An 18585-nucleotide genomic window follows, 5' to 3' on the forward strand; every position below is an offset into this window, starting at 1 on the left:
TACCGAAGACTCGGAGCACCGCCTGGTGAGTAGAAGCCCCACATGTTGGGTTTTTTGTTGTTGTTGTTGTTGTTGTTTTTTTTAAGTCATCCGTGCCGGGGCCCTGCTGAAACTGTTCGAATGGGGCCCCGCACTTCCTAAAGCCGGCCCTGATTGCAAGTGTAATTTTTTGGTAACCCATTGTGCTATTACAAAGTTTAACATTTTCCTACTTTTAGATACTAAGTCACTAAGTCTAAGGGGAGTCCCCAGCTCTTCCAGGTTACCAGTTAGCTGGATTTCCTTTGTGTCAAGGACCATGTTTCATTTGATAGCTGACCAGGAAGCAGTAGAACTTATATTTCTGAGCTGCAGATGATTAATTTCATGTTGTTCTTGGAATTGCAATAGTAACTATTCCTAGTTTCCACACATGAGACCCAGGAAAAAAGGCTCTTTCTGTAAAGCAGTTATTTAAATAAACATTTCAGGATTGTATTCAAACAATAGAAATATAACCACCATTTCATACAATTTCCCCAAGATTTTTATATATTGTTTTGCTCTCTTGATTCAACAGAACTTCTTCAGGTTTATTCTCCTTTTTATTTGTCACCCAATTACCCATAAATCTTTAAAGTTTTTAGCAAATAACATGTATGATAGGTAGTTTCCACAGCTATAAAATGGGGATAATGAAACTAACCTCCATTTGTAAAGTGCATTGAGATCTGTAGATGAAAAATTCTATACAAGAACTAAATGGTGGTATTCCTTTTTTAGACCACTAAAGAAAGATGACTTAGTTTAGAAGAGTTTAATTGTGTGTCCTTCTGGACTTCCATAGATAAATTGGATTAAAAATAATTCTGGGAAATATATTTTGGGCATATAAAACAAGAAAAACAATATTCAGTATCTCATAAAATCTATTTTTCTTTAGTAATATTCAGAAAAGACCATGAGAGAGATTTTTGTTTCAATTCTCTTGAAACTCTTTTTTTGCTTGGTATCCTCAACCATGCCAGAGTAACCTCCTGTTTCCCCCTAAGCCCTTCATCACCTAATAGTTTAAAAAAATATTCTATGTCAGTATATCAGGACCTGAAGAAGAACTCTGTGTAAGATTGAAAGCTTGTCTCATTCACCAACAGAAGTTGGTCCAATGAAAGATATTACCTAACCTACTTTTTCTCAGTATATCAGGAACACAGTCTGAACAGCATTGAAAACTAGAAGTAGCTGGCAGAACTGTCCAGTTCTGATCAACTTTGTTTTGCTAAAAACAGCTCAAGTTTTAAAAGTTGAAAAAATCCTGTCCTTGAAATGTTATATGAATGTTTGTATGCAGCTTAGAATTGGTGGTGACACTGGTCCTTTAGCTAGAGGGATCTGAAAAATGTGAATGAGACGTGAATACATTTGTTGCCTCTGTAAAATTAGTAATTCTATCCCTCATTCTATAAGCACTTAGATAAATGCCTAAATTTATGCATGAGTATTCTCTTTGACTTGAATGATGCTCCATTGAAGTCAAGATTCTGTAGAACTACTCATGAATGTAAAGCACTTCACTTGCATAAGTGTTTGGAAGATTGGGACCAACTTAACCAAAAAAAAAGTCTGAAGTTACTGTATTAATTTTCATGGATAAATTTAGTCCTTAAATTGTGAGATAGCAGGACTAAAATCCTGCTAAATGCAAATGTTGTTGCAACCTTAAATATAGGTTGTCAGCTATTTGTATTACTACACACACACAAACTATTTTGAAAAACATTAAGGTGCAAACTCAAGCGTTCAAAAGTTAAGAAATTCCAGAATTAAAGTAGCCTGTTAATCTTAATTTGGTTCCCTGGTGTAAGTGCATTGTGATTCAGTTTTTAATTACGATCACATTGTGACACACTGTGCCTTGGGGGAACCCTGTACATCCTCCATGTTCATCCTTATAAAATGATTGTGTGGTATCCAATGCAAAGTTTGTCATGTCGGGTGTCTTCGGAAGACTCATGATGCACTGAGCATTGTTGTTATAGTAATGTTATAGGTTATAATTTCATGTATATACTTATGAGGCTGAAAATGTGGCTTCATGGCTTAAAACAAGCACAGGCAAAAACTCTCCAAGAGCAGAGGGGCAGTTCACACCTCATCAGGGCATGTATGGGACAAACCCAGCCCAGTCTCACAGGAACAAAGGACACTGGACTAGACAGCAACAAAGGATCTGTTGGACTCTCAAGTGAGTCACCCCCCTTCCTTTGGTCAGTTTGGGACTATGATATCACTGGAGTCAGGTGAGCATTGATACCATTGTTATCAGCTCCCCTGCTGTGGCACTGCTCTGTGCCTGCCTGAGGCTTGCAGTTTTGGGGTGGGGGAATGGTGATCCCTGCCCCCCAAACTACACCCATGTTAAAAATTGGAGGATGTAGCTCCCTGGCCCCTCCTGTTCTGGAGCTGGTGGTTCTGGCACCCTTGCCTCCAGTCCTGCCCCTGTCTGGTTTTGGGCCCAGAGCTTGGGGGTTAAAGGGGACTTGGGCTGGTTGTGTGTGGGTGTGTGTGGTGGGGGGACCACAGCGCCCCTGACCATAGGGTCCTGGATGGTCACCCACCCAGAAGGCCAGCCTTGCACATCCCCCCAAAAGTGATGACCTCCCCACACCATGCTGCCCACTGCTCTCTGCTTTCCGAGCTCTGAAGGGAGCACCTCTATCCGCAGTAGCGCAGAAGTAAGGGTGGCAATACTGTGACCCCTCTACAATAGCCTTGTGACCCCTCCCGCAACCCTCTTTGAGGCTGGGACCTCCATGGTTATAACACCCTGAAATTTCTGATGTAAATATCTGAAACCGTGAAATTGACTATTTTTAAAATCCTATGTCTGTGAAATTGACCAAAATGGACAAGGAATTTGGTAGGACCCTAGTTATAACCAACTGAAAACTGGGTCTTATGAGGGGAAGTGTCAAGCAACCTTAACAATAGGGGATGCTACCAACTCCGCCTACAATTATAGTACTAGAGCCCAGAGGCCTCATCAGGATCCAAGGCCCCATTACACTGGGCGCTCTACCAGTGTGTAAGATGCTAGTGTAATCAGACTTGGCAAAAGTGGCTGTGTAGTCAGCTTCGATTCCTTATTCTTATCTTCTACAGAACCTTGTTTCCAGACTTAACAGTATTTCTGTGTTCTCTAGTCTGGTTTCAGAGGCATGTTTTGTCCAAAGAACTTCTCACTAACTGCTTCCTCTCTGTTAATTTTAAGTTTGTATAGAAAGTGCTAGTTGCAAATCTTTCTCGGAGAAGGAGAAACATTTAATTTGAAGAGACGAGGTCTGAAAAGACGCAGTATATTTCCAGTACAGCCTCCGTTCTCAAACTTAAATAAAACAAAATAAAATAAAATCCTTAAGATAAATGTGTGCAGTATATTTAACATTTAGTTTTTTCCCATTCGTTGCTTTTAATTTACTGTTTTGAATGTATGTTTTGTGCTGCGAATCTGGCCATTAGTCTTAAATTTCTGCATGTCACTTGGTTGCAGAGCTGACTGCCTGCAGACACCATCAGCTTCGAAGAAAGCTATGAAAGATTGAATTCTCTGGTAGTAACTGTTTATCTTGTTCTGATCATAGAAAGGAATACTTTTTTAAAAAGTGTCTGACGTGAAAGAGGTTAAATGGGTAAAAATGGGGATGGGGAGCCTTGTAATGGTGAAAGTGTGTGTGTGTTCATTATAGTTTTATATTTGTAATGAAAAGCTTACGCTGTTACTGAGAAAGTACAGAAGCTGATTTTATGGTACACTTGTGAAAAATTGCTAATAGGTAACTGAAATGTATATAAAAATAATAATTTGGACCCTTCAGGTCAGGCCATCCCTTACATATGGAATGTCCTCCCTGAACTATCTCCTCTTTCAGATACCTTTGAGAGCCACCTCTTTTGCGCTGCCTATAACGTATTAGGCAAAACACACTTGCCATGGCTTAAGTTTGACTAGATTGAAAGCTATTTCGGGGAGCAGGGACTGTGTGGCTTTTACTGCATCTTGCACAATGGGACCTGGATCCTGAGTGACCTTCAGTATTAACAATAAATTGATCTAGTTTTCATATTTATCAAAACTTTGAAATGGTGTTTGACAGTATTGTGACTTATGCCTCAAAACGTTTGTATTCTATTCTAGTTGTACTGAAAACAAGTTAACTACCATTTGAGACTTTAGTTAGCTGATAGTGAGGCAACTGAGCTCCACCCGGATTTGTGTATATTGAAGATTCTGCCAATATCTTTCCTGTACTATCCACATAAAAGCATACAAATTATACAGTGCTGAAAAATGGTTTAAAATGTAACATAGTGGGGTTGCTATGCTAGAACAAAATGCAAATTATTGGATACTTTAAAAGTTACATAGGAGTCTTAATTGAAAACGTGTCTGATGTTAATTGACCCCATTTGGCCCACGTTCAGAGGAATCCACATCAGAGACACTTTCTATTAGAAGAGTGTTCAAACTGGATTATTCTTTCTTTTTTTAAAAAAGGCAAAAAAACAAACAAACAAAAAAACAGAACCCCAAAAGGGATTAAAAGAAAACAGGATCAATTGAGTACATTAAAGTGGGACTAATGTGGTATCATGTAGGCTACTGTAAATTGAATCCAATTTAGAGTACAAAGTATTATTATTAGCATGTTTCAGCCAAGTTCTCAAAAGCATTGTAAACTAAGGCACAGCGATTACTTGACAGCATGATGCTATAGAAGTAACAAGTCAGAGCAGAGGACTGGAAGTTAAAGCTTCTGTTCCCATCTCTGCCATTAGGAAGCACTATCTGCAGATCACAAGGAGAAAACTATGGTAGCCTTCTCTCCTCCAACTTCCACCCTCAAATATATAATTTTAGATTTGCTTTTCATCTTTGATACTCTTTGGTGTGACTGAAAATGGTGGATAGTGACTGATCATACTTTGATATCAGAGGCTTCCTGGAAACAAACTGTGTGAGCGTGCATGTATGCCTATTCATAATAAGTAAGTGAATGAGTATTTTAAACATTAATAGAAGTTTGCATTTAGCTGTAAGATTTCAGTGTCTTCAGTTCTTACTGATGATTTACTTAACGGTATAAAATTTAATTTTGCTATGACTGTAACTGTGGGCCATATGAGCTAGTACAGAAGATAAGTGGCAGAAAGCGAATGCAGTTCCCTACGTGGAGTTGATAAGAAGAATGAAAATAGCTTTTGTGGTTGAGGCAAACAAGACCCTTTTGTAGAATGCTAAGAAATTCCCCATCAACAAATACTGCAGAACACACACACTGCACAGTTTTTCACACAATGCACAACCTGCAGAACTCCTTGCCAGAGGATGTTGTGAAGGCCAAGGCTATAACAGAGTTAAAAAAAAAACATAAACAAACAAACCACTCCTATATAATTCATGGAGGATAGATCCATCAATGGCTATTAGCCAGGATGGGTAGGGATGGTGTCTCTAGCCTCTGTTTGCCAGAAGCTGGGAATGAGCAACTGGATGGGTCACTTGATGATTACCTGTTCTGTTCATTCCCTCTGGGGCACCTGGCATTGGTCACTGTCGAAAGACAGGATACTGGGCTGGATGGACCTTGGGTCTGACCCAGTATGGCCATTCTTATGTTCCTAAGGTGTGTTGCTTTTGTAGGCAAAAGGGCAGGTTAGCATCAAAGGTTAAAATTGACTTTATTGTCTTTTACAGACATGTATTGGAGAGGCAGCTTCAAAATGTGTTGCTGGTGAGCTTTGAAATGACCAGATGGTTAATATGATTGATCTCTGTCACAGGATTGAATCAAATTAGAACTATTAATAATTCTATTTATTTAGGAACATAGAAATTGCTGGACAGTATTCAGACCAGAGGTCATTCAAATCTTGTAGCCAATACCAGATGCTTTAGAGCAGTGGTCCCCAACCTTTTTGTGGCCAGTAGCACATTCCTGTTTTCAGAAGAGTGTGGCGGGCACCAACAATTTTTCAAGGCTTATTTTGTATTTGTACATTAAATAATGCAAAAAACATCATATTTAATATTACATAATATATGAATCCATAAGATAAAAAAGGTAATTTTACACGTAAAATTAAATTAATTAAATTAAATTATTCGGCAATTACTCTTTCACCGTACCATGTGAATTTGCTCTTTTTTATCTATCTGTAAGAAAAATTAAGGCGTTTTTACAAAATAAATATCATAAACATTTGGTCCATTCTGCAGAGGTGGAGCGTGGTTTTTTTGGCAGCAGTTCTGGGCAGTGCAGAGAGAAGCCTGAGAGAAGCCACGAGGACAGAGAACACCGGCACCTGCAGCACTCTGTCCCTGGCAGGTGCGGGTCCCTGGCTTCTCTCCCCTGCTGGGCACTAGGTGGGCTCCACACCTGCCGGGGACAGAGAACACTGGCGCCCGCAACCTGCAGCCCCGGAGTTCTCTGTCCCTGGCAGGTGTGGGGCCGCGGCTTCTCTCCCCTGCTGGGCATTAGGCGGGCGCACATAAATGCTCTGGCGGGCGCCACGGCACCTGCAGGCACCACGTTGGGGACCACTGCTTTAGAGGAAGATGCAGAATATCCTGAAACGAGCTGTAATGGAATAAACTGCCTGTAGGAGAGGTTTCTTTCTTACCACCTTAATTGCAGGTTTGCCTGTCTTGTAAGATCAGGGTTTATATCCCTTCAAAACTTTTTTGGTTGATTTATGTATCTGTTTATTTTGGTAAGATTGTTTGAAATGGAACTTCAAATCTAATTTCAGCTGCTTGTTTGCATCTTGAAATCCACAAATCTATTGATAGGTGACAAGGTTCTATTTAATGTATTGCAGAAATAGAGAGGATTGTGATTCAGAATAGGTTAGAAGAGATTTCTTGATATGAAACGTTAACTTGATGACTCCAGTTTAGCTAACACCAGAGCTTCGATTCAGGGCCTCCATAGTTGAAAACAAGGGTCTCTATGGCTTGAACAAAAGAATAAGTCTCTTCAGATTAAAGTTGTAACATGGACCCTTATCCTCAATGGATCAGGTACAGAGGGAGATGTGCCACACACACTAATCAGCGGGATACGCTAAAGTTGTGCATTAGCTTCCAGCAACAGGAGCAGGTGACTCATACACTTCAGTGAAGGCAATATTACATTTAAAAATTGAAGCTTACTCTTTCATCTTATTTTTAATAGTCAGTTCTTCCACAGTCAGGTAGTATTACATAAGAATGGCCATACTGGGTCAAATCCCAACAATCCGTCTAGCCCAGTATCCTGTCTTCTGAAAGGGGCTGATGCCAGATGCTTTAGAGGGAATGACCAGAACAGGGCAGTTATTGAGTGATCCATCCCCTGTCATCCAGTTCCAGCTTCTGGCCGTCAGAGGTTTAGGAACACCCAGAGCATGGAGTTGTCCTTGACCATCTTGGCTAATAACCATTGATGGACCTATCTTCTGTGAACTCCTCTAATACTTTTTTGAGCCCAGTAGTACTTTTTGGCCTGCACAATGTCCCTGGCAATGAGTTCCACAGGTTGAGTGTGCATTGTGTGAAGAAGTATTTCCTTATGTTTGTTTTAAACCTGCTGCCTATTAATTTCATTGGGTGACCCTTGGTTGTGTTATGTAAAAGGGTAAATTACACTTCCTTATTCACTTTCTCCACACCATTCATGATTTTATAGACCTCTATCATATCTCGCCTTAGTCATTAAGATGAACAGTCCTAGTCTTTTTAATCTCTCATCATATGGAAGCTGTTCAAACACCTAATCATATTTGTTGCCCTTCTCTGTACTTTTTCCATTTCTAATCTATCTTTTTTTAAGATGGAACAATCAGAAGTGCACTCAGTTTTCAAGGTGCAGGCATACCATGGATTTATAGAGTGGCATTATGATATTTCCTATCCCTTTCCTAATGGTTCCTAACATTCTGTTAACTTTTTTGATTGCCGCTGTGCATTGAGCAGATGTTTTCAGAGACCTTCAAGATCTTCCTTGAGTGCGAACAGCTAATTTAGACCATCATTTTGTATTTATAGTTGGCATTATATTTTCCAGTGTGCATTACTTTGCATTTATCAACATTGAATTTCATCTGCCATTTTGTTGACCAGTTGTCCAGTTTTGTGAAATCTCTTTGTAACTCTTTGCAGTCCGTTTTGGCATTAGCTATCTTGAGTAAATGTGTATCATCTGCAAACTTTGTCACCTGTTTACCACTTTTTCCAGATCATTTATTAATACGTTGAACGGCACTGTTCCCAATACTGATCCTTGAGAGACACCACTGTTTACCTCTCTACACTGTGAAAACTAACCATTTATTGGTACCTTTTTTTCCACCCCATTTTTTAACCAGTTACTGATCCATGAGAGGGCCTTCTTTCTGATACCATGACTGCTTGTTTTGCTTAAGAGCCTTTGATGAGGCTCTTTGTTAAAGGTTTTCCTCAAGTCCAAGTAGACAATATCCACTGGATCACCCTTGTCCACATGCTTGTTGACTTTAAGAGATGGTTGTTGATTCTAATATGTTGGTAAGGCATGATTTCCCTTTACAAAAGCTATGTTGTCTCCTCCCCAACATATTGTGTTTATCTGTGTCTGATAATTCTGTTCTTTACTATAGTTTCAACCAGTTTGCCTGGTGCTGGAGTCAGGCTAACCAGCCTGTAATTTTCTCTAGAGCCTTTTAAAAAAAATCAGCATTACATGAGCTATCATCCAACCATCCAGTACAGAGGCTGATTTAAGTGTTAGATTACATACCAATCATTCCTAAGCAATGTTCTTGGGATTTGAATGTTAGGATTGGGTTCTTCATATGAAATATATGGGGAAGTTATAGACCTGATTAAGTATCCACATGCTTGCTATCAAAATACTCATTATTTAACCTAAAAGAAAGTTATATTTACATTATCATTGTTTTATTTTTTTTCTCTTGTGTTGCAGAAATTCTAATAAGGAGCATTTGACCATCTGATCTCTTAAAGTTGAACCTTTCGATACCAGGATTCGGAACAAGTGACTTCAGAATCAATATGTAGCAAATGGGTATCACTCAACTGAAGTTGGTCCCTCAAGCCAACATATTTGTGTTTTAAGGATCCTTGTACTTTCAGCAGTGAATTAATTGTTTTTTTTCTAAACCGAAAAAAGTGGATTTCATGTGGTGCTTGTTAAACATTGAATCACCATGAGTAGTAATCTAGGAAAAGAAAAAGACTGTAAAGAGAAGGATCCAAAAGTCCCATTGGCAAAGGAACGGGAGAAGGAGTCTAAGGCCTCTGGAGGATTTGGGAAAGAAAGCAAAGAAAAGGAGCCTAAGACCAAAGGGAAAGATGCCAAAGATGGAAAGAAGGACTCCAGTAGTGCACAGCCTGGGGTAGCTTTTTCAGTAGACAACACAATAAAACGACCTAATCCAGCCCCAGCGGCTCGCAAAAAATCCAGCAATGCTGAGGTGATCAAAGAGCTAAATAAATGCCGAGAAGAGAATTCAATGCGCTTGGACTTGTCCAAGAGGTCTATACACATGCTTCCATCATCTATCAAAGAGTTGACACAGTTAACGGAACTTTATTTATACAGTAACAAATTGCAGTCTCTACCTGCAGAGGTGGGCTGTCTTGTGAATCTGATGACACTGGCTTTAAGTGAGAACTCGCTTACCAGTTTGCCTGACTCTCTTGATAACTTGAAGAAATTGCGCATGCTTGATCTACGGCATAACAAACTTAGAGAAATTCCTTCAGTGGTGTACAGGCTAAATTCTCTTGCCACTCTTTATCTACGCTTTAATCGTATAACTACTGTGGAAAAGGATATCAAAAGCTTGTCAAAACTCACCATGCTTAGCATACGAGAGAACAAAATCAAGCAACTACCTGCTGAAATTGGTAAGCATTTACACTGTGATTTAAAGTTTATGGTAAATCTTTTTGTAGTTCACTTTGTGATGCAGGTAGATACACATAGATCACTGCTTTATAAAATTTTTTATAGATACTGCCCTCCTTTTATCATTGTCATCATCAAGAAGAATCTTAGATTAGTTTCTTTCGCTCTCAGCCACATTACCATGATGTTAGATCGTGCTGGGTATAATCAATATATTGTGTGTATATCTGTTAATTAAAAAAGATGTTGGGTCACAGTTTCATTTATAAAGGGTAATAAATTATTGATGTTATAAGCACATTACAGGCGTAAATATGAAGTTATAGATGGTTACAAGCACATCAGTAAAATGCATTATGGATGGTTATAAACTATAATTATAAGAAACATATTGGATACAGTAACAATCTATAACAATTGGTCAACCATGTATGAAACATCAGCTGCTTATAAATGGTTAACGAATTTATTTATAAATGGAATCTTTTAGTGCTGTGACCAGGTATTGCATGCATCATTGCTAATGTATACATATTTTTTGAACAAATGAAAAAGTATATAACTAGCAAATAACTATTCTAAATCTATTATATTTCAAATTTTAAAGTAAATGGGGTATCAGTTAATGTAGTTTAGTCATTTCAAGCAGTGATTGATGTAGTGATTGTCAGGAATTCCTGAACCACTTTCGAACAGGCCTTGATTCAGGAAAGCATCTCTGTTTCGAAAACCATTTTAAACAATACCGTATAGTACTTACACACATGAATGAAGTGTGTGCGCATGTGAGTTTTTCACAAGAATTTTTTTTTGTGTACCTCCAGTTCTAAAAATATAAGTACTAAATGCAATTTTAAAAACATGAAACATTCACAAGAGATTTAAAATAAGTTGGTTTTTTTTTATCTTCTAATTTAGTCCCAGTTTTTTAGGCTCAGATTTTTAAAGGTATTTAGGTGTTAGGACTTGCAACACTGACAGGAGTAAGTTTCATTTTCAGAACTGATTTAGGCACTTAGAACTCTTCCCTGTTAATAAACTCCTTGGCTGATTGGATTAGGACCATAGAACTGGTCCATAGGTTCTATCTGTTTCTATACAATTGTTTAAATCCCTCAATGATTTCTGTCAAGTTAGCCACACTCTTGCTCCTGCAATGTAGTATATTGATTGCACATCTTCATAACAGTAGCACCCACTGTGAACTTCCAAACCCCAAACTGCTGGTCAGCTGATCATTAATATCTGGTGTACACAGTTTCCTCAGGATAATTTGGACATTGCACAAGTATTTCAGAACTGTCAGCTGCTGATTTCAGTCTCTGGCTTTGTGCTGGTGCTTCTGAAACATCCTCTACCCCAGAGGTGGGCAAACTATGGCCTGCGGGCCACATCCAGCCTGCGGGACTGGCCTGCTCGGCCCCCGAGCTCCTGGCCCGGGAGGCTCGCCCCTGGCCCCTCCCCTGCTCTGGGCGGTGGGGCTTTGAGCTCCTGGGGCAGGGACAGCCTGACCCTGTCTCTGTGCTGTGTGGTGGCCGCGTGGCCCGGCTCCAGTGCCGCCGGCCACGTGGCCCGGCTCCAGCTGGGTGGTGCGGCTGTAGCACTGCCAGCCACCGGTGCTCCAGGCAGCGCGGTAAGGGGGCATGGAGCAGGGGGGATTGGATAGAGGGCAGGAGAGTTTGAGGGGAGGCGGGGGGGACATGGGGTTTAATGGGGGCAGAGATCCCGGGGGGGCAGTCAGGAAGGAGTGGGGTTGGATGGGGTGGGTTGGATGGGGTGGTGGAGGTCCGTGGGGGGGCATCAAGGAACAAAGGGGGTTGGATGGGGCAGGAGTCCTGGTGTGGGGGGCAGATAGGAGGTGGGGGCCCTCCCTCGACCCCCTCCCGTAACCGGTCCTCCATACAATTTACAAAACCCGATGCGGTCAAAAAGTTTGCCCACCTCTGCTGCAGCAGAAACATTTCTTGCCAGGCAAGAAGCAAGAGCTAAGAATTCAGGTTGGCCTCTATTTTGAGCAAATTGCTTGATAATGGCACTAGCTCCTGGGCCCTTCTGGGAGTTTTCTCCAGGCAGAATTATTGGAATTTCCCATGGAATTATAGGAATTTGACCTCCTCCCCTCAGGGCTGGCGCAATCCATTAGGCGACCTAGGCGGTCGCCTAGAGCACTAACATTTGGGGGGTGGCGACCGCGGCGGCCAGATCTGCGGCCACCCCGGTCGTTGGGGCGGGACCTTCTGCCGCCTCTGTCGGGGGCGGTATTTTGGGGGCAGGACCTTCCGCTGCCTCTGTCGGGGGCAGCATTTCAGGGGTGGGACCTTCCACTGCCTAGGGTGCCAAAAAAGCTGGTGGCGCTCCTGCCTCCCCTACAATTTTGTTGGGCTCCCAAAAAGCTTTTTGAAATCTTCCACAAGCCATTGCTTCAAGAAGCTGTGTCTGGAACCAGGGGGTAAGCATCTGTAACAGTAACATACAACACAAATATAGATATGGGGCAAAACTGCAATTGTAACAGCATAGCTAGTGTGGACACTCTGCAGTGTTGGTACTTAAACTGGTGCTCTCCCTCTGTTACTTAAAAATTCAGTAGTTCAGTAAAGACATAGCTGTAAAATGCAGCTGGAGAGTGTTCCATATAAACACATGCTAATACTAACGTATGAAATAAAATGCAGTGAGATGCTGCTTTCCAGTTTACTTTTGGCATAGCTTCTTAAAAGCTTTGTGTAGATAGTTTTAACACTACATACACAAAGGAGATCTTGAATGACTGTTATATAAGCTGAAACTTGGTTTCCTAACTCTTGTATTTTTTTAAATCTCAAGGCCAATGTTGCATTAAAATGTTTATCCCCTCCCCACCCCCATTTATACACTTGGTCTCAAGAATCTTGAAAGTTTCTCCATGAAGCCATTTTACACACAGTATCTATCTGTGTATAATAGGCATATACTTTGAATTGCTTCAGAGTTCTTCTTATTACAGCCTTTTCTGACTTTTTATGTCATTATTATTTACTATTTTTGTTGAAAATGTATTTGGTATTTTACCAAACAGGACAAATGCTGGCCTGAGCACCATGGTTTTTTGTCCACACATCCAGATATTGTTTGTATCTTGATTATTGTATTGTTCTAGTGCTTAGAAAACTCAGTTATGGACCTGGATCCCATTGTGCTAAGCACTGTACAGTTCCTGCCCCCAAGAATTTACAATTTTAAGTTTCTTTAAAAGAACACTGTCGGGCTTAACAGCATTTAACCATTTAAGCTAAAGATATTTACTTAGTTTACTTATAACTTGAAGAATTAGAGTTAAAAAATTACTTTCAGCTTTCAGAGTTAGGCTCTCACAAATTTTTGCTCACCTGATGTATGCAAATCAGCTGTCTGAGAATGTATATAACAGGTTACAGTCAATAAATAATTGGCTTGTGTGTATAAATTAGGCATATGCACCTTAATTTGTATGCACCTAAATTTGAGAACCTGTCACTGAAAAAAGTCTTATTTTCACTCCTGTTTCTCTCAGCCTAAACAATGAGAAGACTAATCAGTTTCACTTTTGTAATCAGTTTCTAGTCAATTTCACTGAGCTAGTCTAGCACAAAGCTGTACTGTTGGCTAGTATGTAGTTGAATTGCAGAGAAATGTATTTGTTCGTTTCCACTGGATAGTTTTCAGAAATGTCATTGAAGCATTTCTTATTGGTTTTAAGCTTTTACAAATGAACTTATTTTTTCAAAATCTATATTTTTGGCCAAATTATACACAAATCCCTTTACATTCTTTTAAGTCATTCCTTTCACATATAGAGGTCTAGTATATGTATAATAAATGCTGTGTAATATCAGTTGGTAAATAGTCCAAGATTTATGTTCCAGAGCAGGAGGCAGAATGAACCATTATCTTTTTATGAAACAGTATCACATGGAACAAGTCAGATTCAGTTTCTTCTCATTTTAAGTATTACATTGTTCTAAGGTTCAACACTCTCTGGTGGTAAAAGTATTAGCAAGCAGATTTACATAACATGCTGGTTAAGTATGCTGTGCTAGTGGATGATCCATGGAGGATAAGACCCTATTGCAGCTGTCAGCTATTCCTAAGGTAATTACTTATTTAGCTAAATTGGTACAATCCTGTGCTGAAGGTGCTGAGTTACGTCCCTGTGGTAATGAGTGTGTTTTTCGGAGTGTTGGCCTGGACAAGGAATAGAATCCTAATCTCCTGCATAAAAGGTGGGAATATTGCTACTATGCTACAGTGAGAGATGGTATTAAAAAAACAAAGGTGGCTGGGTAGAATTATGTCATGAAACTGAAATTTCATTGTCTACTGTCATGGTGCACCGGGGATTGGGATAGCCTTCTCTTCAGTCAAGTAGAAGATGTCCTTGAAGTACTTAACTGTGATGGCTTCATGATGAAGACTTCAGGAGATTGTTGGTCTGTAAAACAGGTTTCTAATAAATAAAACAAAACACCTAATTAAAAGTATATATAGCTTTGAAAAAAAGTGTCGTGTGCAAAACTGCATGGGTCATAGGATTGTGTTATTGAAAGCCTTCTTAAAATTGTGTTGATCTGCCAGTGTGCATTATCTTGAAATCTCAGCCTTCTGAAAGAGGGGTGCTACTTAGAATTAAACTTACAGAGCAAAGATTTTTAGCTGAATTGGTGAGATTTGTTTTAAGAATAATATAAATTTAGAAAAGGGAAAATAAGACAGGACTACATGACCTCTGACCTCTTTGTAGAAAAAATACTAAACAGTAGTTATATTACAACATCCTAATACTTAGTCAGAAAATAAACCATGTAAAAACATTAAGATTGCATATTTATCAAAACGTACTTCAAATGTGCCCACATAGAAATCGATTTTTTTTCCCAATTGCTAGGTCTGCAAACTCTATCTGAAAATCAATTTCCCTTTTAAATTATCACCAGTAACAAAGTTCTTCCATCAGTACCTAAGTGATTATTTAGTTCACTGTGTGTACAAGGCAGAATAGAAACTATCTTGCTCTTCCGGAGTTTTATAGGCTCTGTACCCATAGAAGTGAAAATGTTGTGAATAAAGTAAGCCAAACTGATTCAAACTGAGTGTGCAGAAATGTTGAATTGGTATGTGCCATTTTTACTGAGCTGCATTTGACTGCCATCCCACTTTGAAGTCCTCTCTATAAAGTAACAGCAAAACTTGACAATTTTATTGGATTTATTGGAATGTGTACCAAAGGATGCAAAAATGGGTTTTCCTGCTCTGTGTTCTCCAAAAGAACTGGGTGTTCTAATTATATATAGGTTTCAGTGCAAATTGTGATTTTTGTGGGTGTACTTCATAGCACATAATGTCTAACTACCTGATTGAACCCTCAAATCAAGTATCTAGCTATTTACAGTGCTATGAACTGTCAAAACCAGGAGCCGCTTCTCAGAATCAGGTGCTATATTTCATAATTGGATCACCTTTCATTTGTTACCATTGTTACCTTCCCCACCTCCCTCCACTTTTTACTTTTACAATACCATAAAATGTTCATAGTACCAATGAAATACCATTCCTGGAATATTTTCAAATCACATGTTCAGAGGCAAAAGGTCTTTGTAAATATAGTTAAATTCGTATTTACGCAGAACACAAAAGTATGCTAGGTGCCTCATAGACAGAATGAGACAGGTCCTTGCTGGCCTGCCTACAGTACCACATCAAAAATGCATTATTTACATTTTCACTTGTGTACTCATCACTAACTACTTCACTCGTTTTTTACTCCTCCCCTTCCCTGATAATGGTGGTGGTAAATTTGTGTTCTGGTAGTGCCGTTCTCCCTATACTCTGAAGCAGATCTTTTGTTATGCTCCCTGTAGGATAAGAGAATTTCTCCAGTGAAAAATTATCACCTACCTAGAACTCTCTCCCTCTCCCAAATCCTCCCCTCAATCCCATCCTAAATGCAAATGCACAATTTTCTTACCCCAAAAGAATGTTTCCCCAAACCAGTTCTTGCGCCTCTTCCTTGAAGTCTTGTTAGGGTATTTGTCGAAGGCTTTTTAAAAGTCTTAAATAAATCACGATGTGGCTACAGCTACATACAATGCATACAAATAAATCATGTCAATCGGTTTAACATACTCAAAGAATTGTAGTAGATTAGAGACAAGATTTTCTTTAACAGAAACAATGCTGGTTTGTCACTGTCATATCACATGTACAGTAGAACCTCAGAATTAAACACCAGAGTTATGAACTGACCAGTCAACCCCACACCTCATTTGGAACCAAAAGTATGCAATCAGGCAGCACCAGAGACCCCCTCCCCCCAGAAAAAAAGAAAGAAAGAAAAAAAGGCAAATACAGTATAGTACTGTTTTAAAGGTAGATTACTAAAAAAAACTCAAGGAAAAGTAGCATTTTTCTTCTGCATAGTAAAGGTACAAAGCTGTTATTAAGTCAATGTTCAGTTGTAAACTTTTGAAAAAAAGTTTTGTTCAGAGTTATGAACAACCTCCATTCCCAAGGTGTTTGTAACTCTGTGGCTCTACTGTACATAAGCAGTTTGATAATTCTATTGTAATGGCCATTTCAGTTACTTTAACTATTGCTGTATTAATGTTTTGCTGCTCTGTACTTCCCAGGATCATCTAATGCCTTTTTTAAACTTAAATACTTTTGCTATCCTGTAGTTAATTCAGAAGTGCTGGGTGTATACCATCTGGTCCTGGTGAACTGTTGCCTTTCAAACTTGTTCCAGAACTATCTCCTCTTGACTCCTTAGTTTCTGGCTGTACTTTTTCTTTATTACCTGAAAAAGTAGATTCTGAATAGGTATTTCCCCAACATCTTGTATTTAAGTTATTTCTTTACATCAGTCCTCAGTTTCTCTGCAATATCCTTGTCTTTCTTAATTGCTTCCTATACTCCAGCAGACTCAGCAGTTGTCTTCTTGCTTCTAAATAGGCTTAAAGATTGCTTTGTTTATTTTTATGAAGGACATAAAATTAGGAGGCTTTTGGTTACTTGCTCTTCAAAATTACTCTTAACTTCAAATTTCCACCTTACATTTTACTTGCAATAATTTATATTCCTTTCTGTATCCCTCACTAGGGTTACGTTTCCATTTTTTTGTGGGATACGGGGGTAGGTCTACATTGCAATTAAAGATCCATGGTGCAGCTGGGTTTACCCTGGTTTAATGAAAATCTTGCTTTTAGTTATATTCTGCTCTAGCCTCAGAAACGAAAGAAATGAAGGTCAGTAAAATTGCCCTGAAGGATGACACCAAGGAGAGCTTTTTTTTTCCTTTTCACCTAGCTGTTGAATTGTTAGTTTTTCCCCATGGGAAAGATACCAACGGAAAAAATACAGCTGAACTCTGTAAACTTCCTAATGACAACTGTAGAAATCTGCCTCTAAGGTGGGACTCCAGCTTAGTCTCCATATCTAGCAAATCTCCATTCCATTGAGGTCACAGTGATGAATGTTGGAATAGAAAAATGCAAAATGATAGTGAGTCAGATTGTGTGCATGAGAAGTATGAAGAACCAGAGGAAAAGTCTTGGCGTGGTGAAGTCAAGAAAGCATTTCAGTTTGCAAGTCTGTTACTTAGTCTAACCTTGCACAGTCCTTTGATCTCATTTTTATTACATTTTTCTATGTTGCTGGTATAGACCTGTCTTGCATAAAAATGTTGATACTAATCGTTAGAGATAAAATGTTGCATTTTATAAAATGTCTACTTTTTGGTTTAGCGCACAGATCAATACACACAATTTCTGCTTGCACCTGTTCAGTCTCCACCAGTGTAGACAGTGGGTGTAGCAGCTGCACTGGTGTAGTTAATCATCCTCCTAGCTCCATCTCATAATACTGTGTCCCACTACTCAATGACACTTCAGTTCAAGGGCTGTCCAGTACTATCTTTCATTTCATTTCCCCCTTTCAGCGGATCTGACAATACAGAGGAATTTATTTAGTGTGTACAGGAACCTCTTTTCCCCATTCCAGGAATCGTGACTGCAATCAAGGTGTGATGTTCCTTGGGAAATGGGTTTGATGACATTTACCGATAATTTCCTAATTTTCCTGAATTTTTCAACCTTCACTTGAAAGTAATTGATTTCTTTTGTTACATGCTGCACTCATACAAGCTCCCTTTATCTCAGGTTTCAGGTGGGAAACAATTTTGGGGTTTTAGTATATCCTCTTTCCTCCTTGTTGAGTGCTGTAATTAATTCATGTTGTAAGTTAGGAAGATCTTAAATTAAACTCAAAGAAAATATTATTCAAGTTCTCTTAAAATATGCATGAAATCCATTTATACAAATGCTATAACCATTGTGCAGAAAAATGATAAAACAATTATAACTGTGACCATTCACCTAAAAGGCTAAATTCTTTCTACTCAGTATGTTTTCCACATAAATTACATTTATTAATCAAAACCATTAGCTTGTATTTCTTTGTCTGTTCCTTAGGGCGGTCAGAAATAAACGGTAAAAGGTCCGTTCTATCCACTATAATGATGCACTCGAATCCAATAGTGTGTGTGTGGGGGAAGTATGTCGTGCTGAAGTTATACAATTACTTTGTAATACTTTCTAGGGTCAGGACATTTTTTATCTTTAATGTATTTCGTATCGCTTTCTGG

At 39.2% G+C, this 18585-nt stretch overlaps 1 protein-coding gene across 4 annotated transcripts in view; it reads left to right on the top strand.

Annotated features, from left to right (window-relative positions):
- SHOC2 (SHOC2 leucine rich repeat scaffold protein) overlaps positions 1-18585 on the top strand; it is a 113024-nt gene that overhangs the window by 46716 nt on the left and 47723 nt on the right. For all 4 annotated transcript variants that reach the window (XM_039481447.1, XM_039481451.1, XM_039481450.1 and 1 more), the window contains one exon: positions 8982-9928. In XM_039481447.1, the coding sequence (XP_039337381.1) occupies positions 9226-9928 (703 nt within the window). In that variant the 5' untranslated portion in view covers positions 8982-9225. The remainder of the gene's footprint in view (positions 1-8981; positions 9929-18585) is intronic.

This window comes from Mauremys reevesii, linkage group 7 (genome assembly GCF_016161935.1).
Source record: "Mauremys reevesii isolate NIE-2019 linkage group 7, ASM1616193v1, whole genome shotgun sequence".
NCBI lineage: Eukaryota > Metazoa > Chordata > Testudines > Geoemydidae > Mauremys > Mauremys reevesii.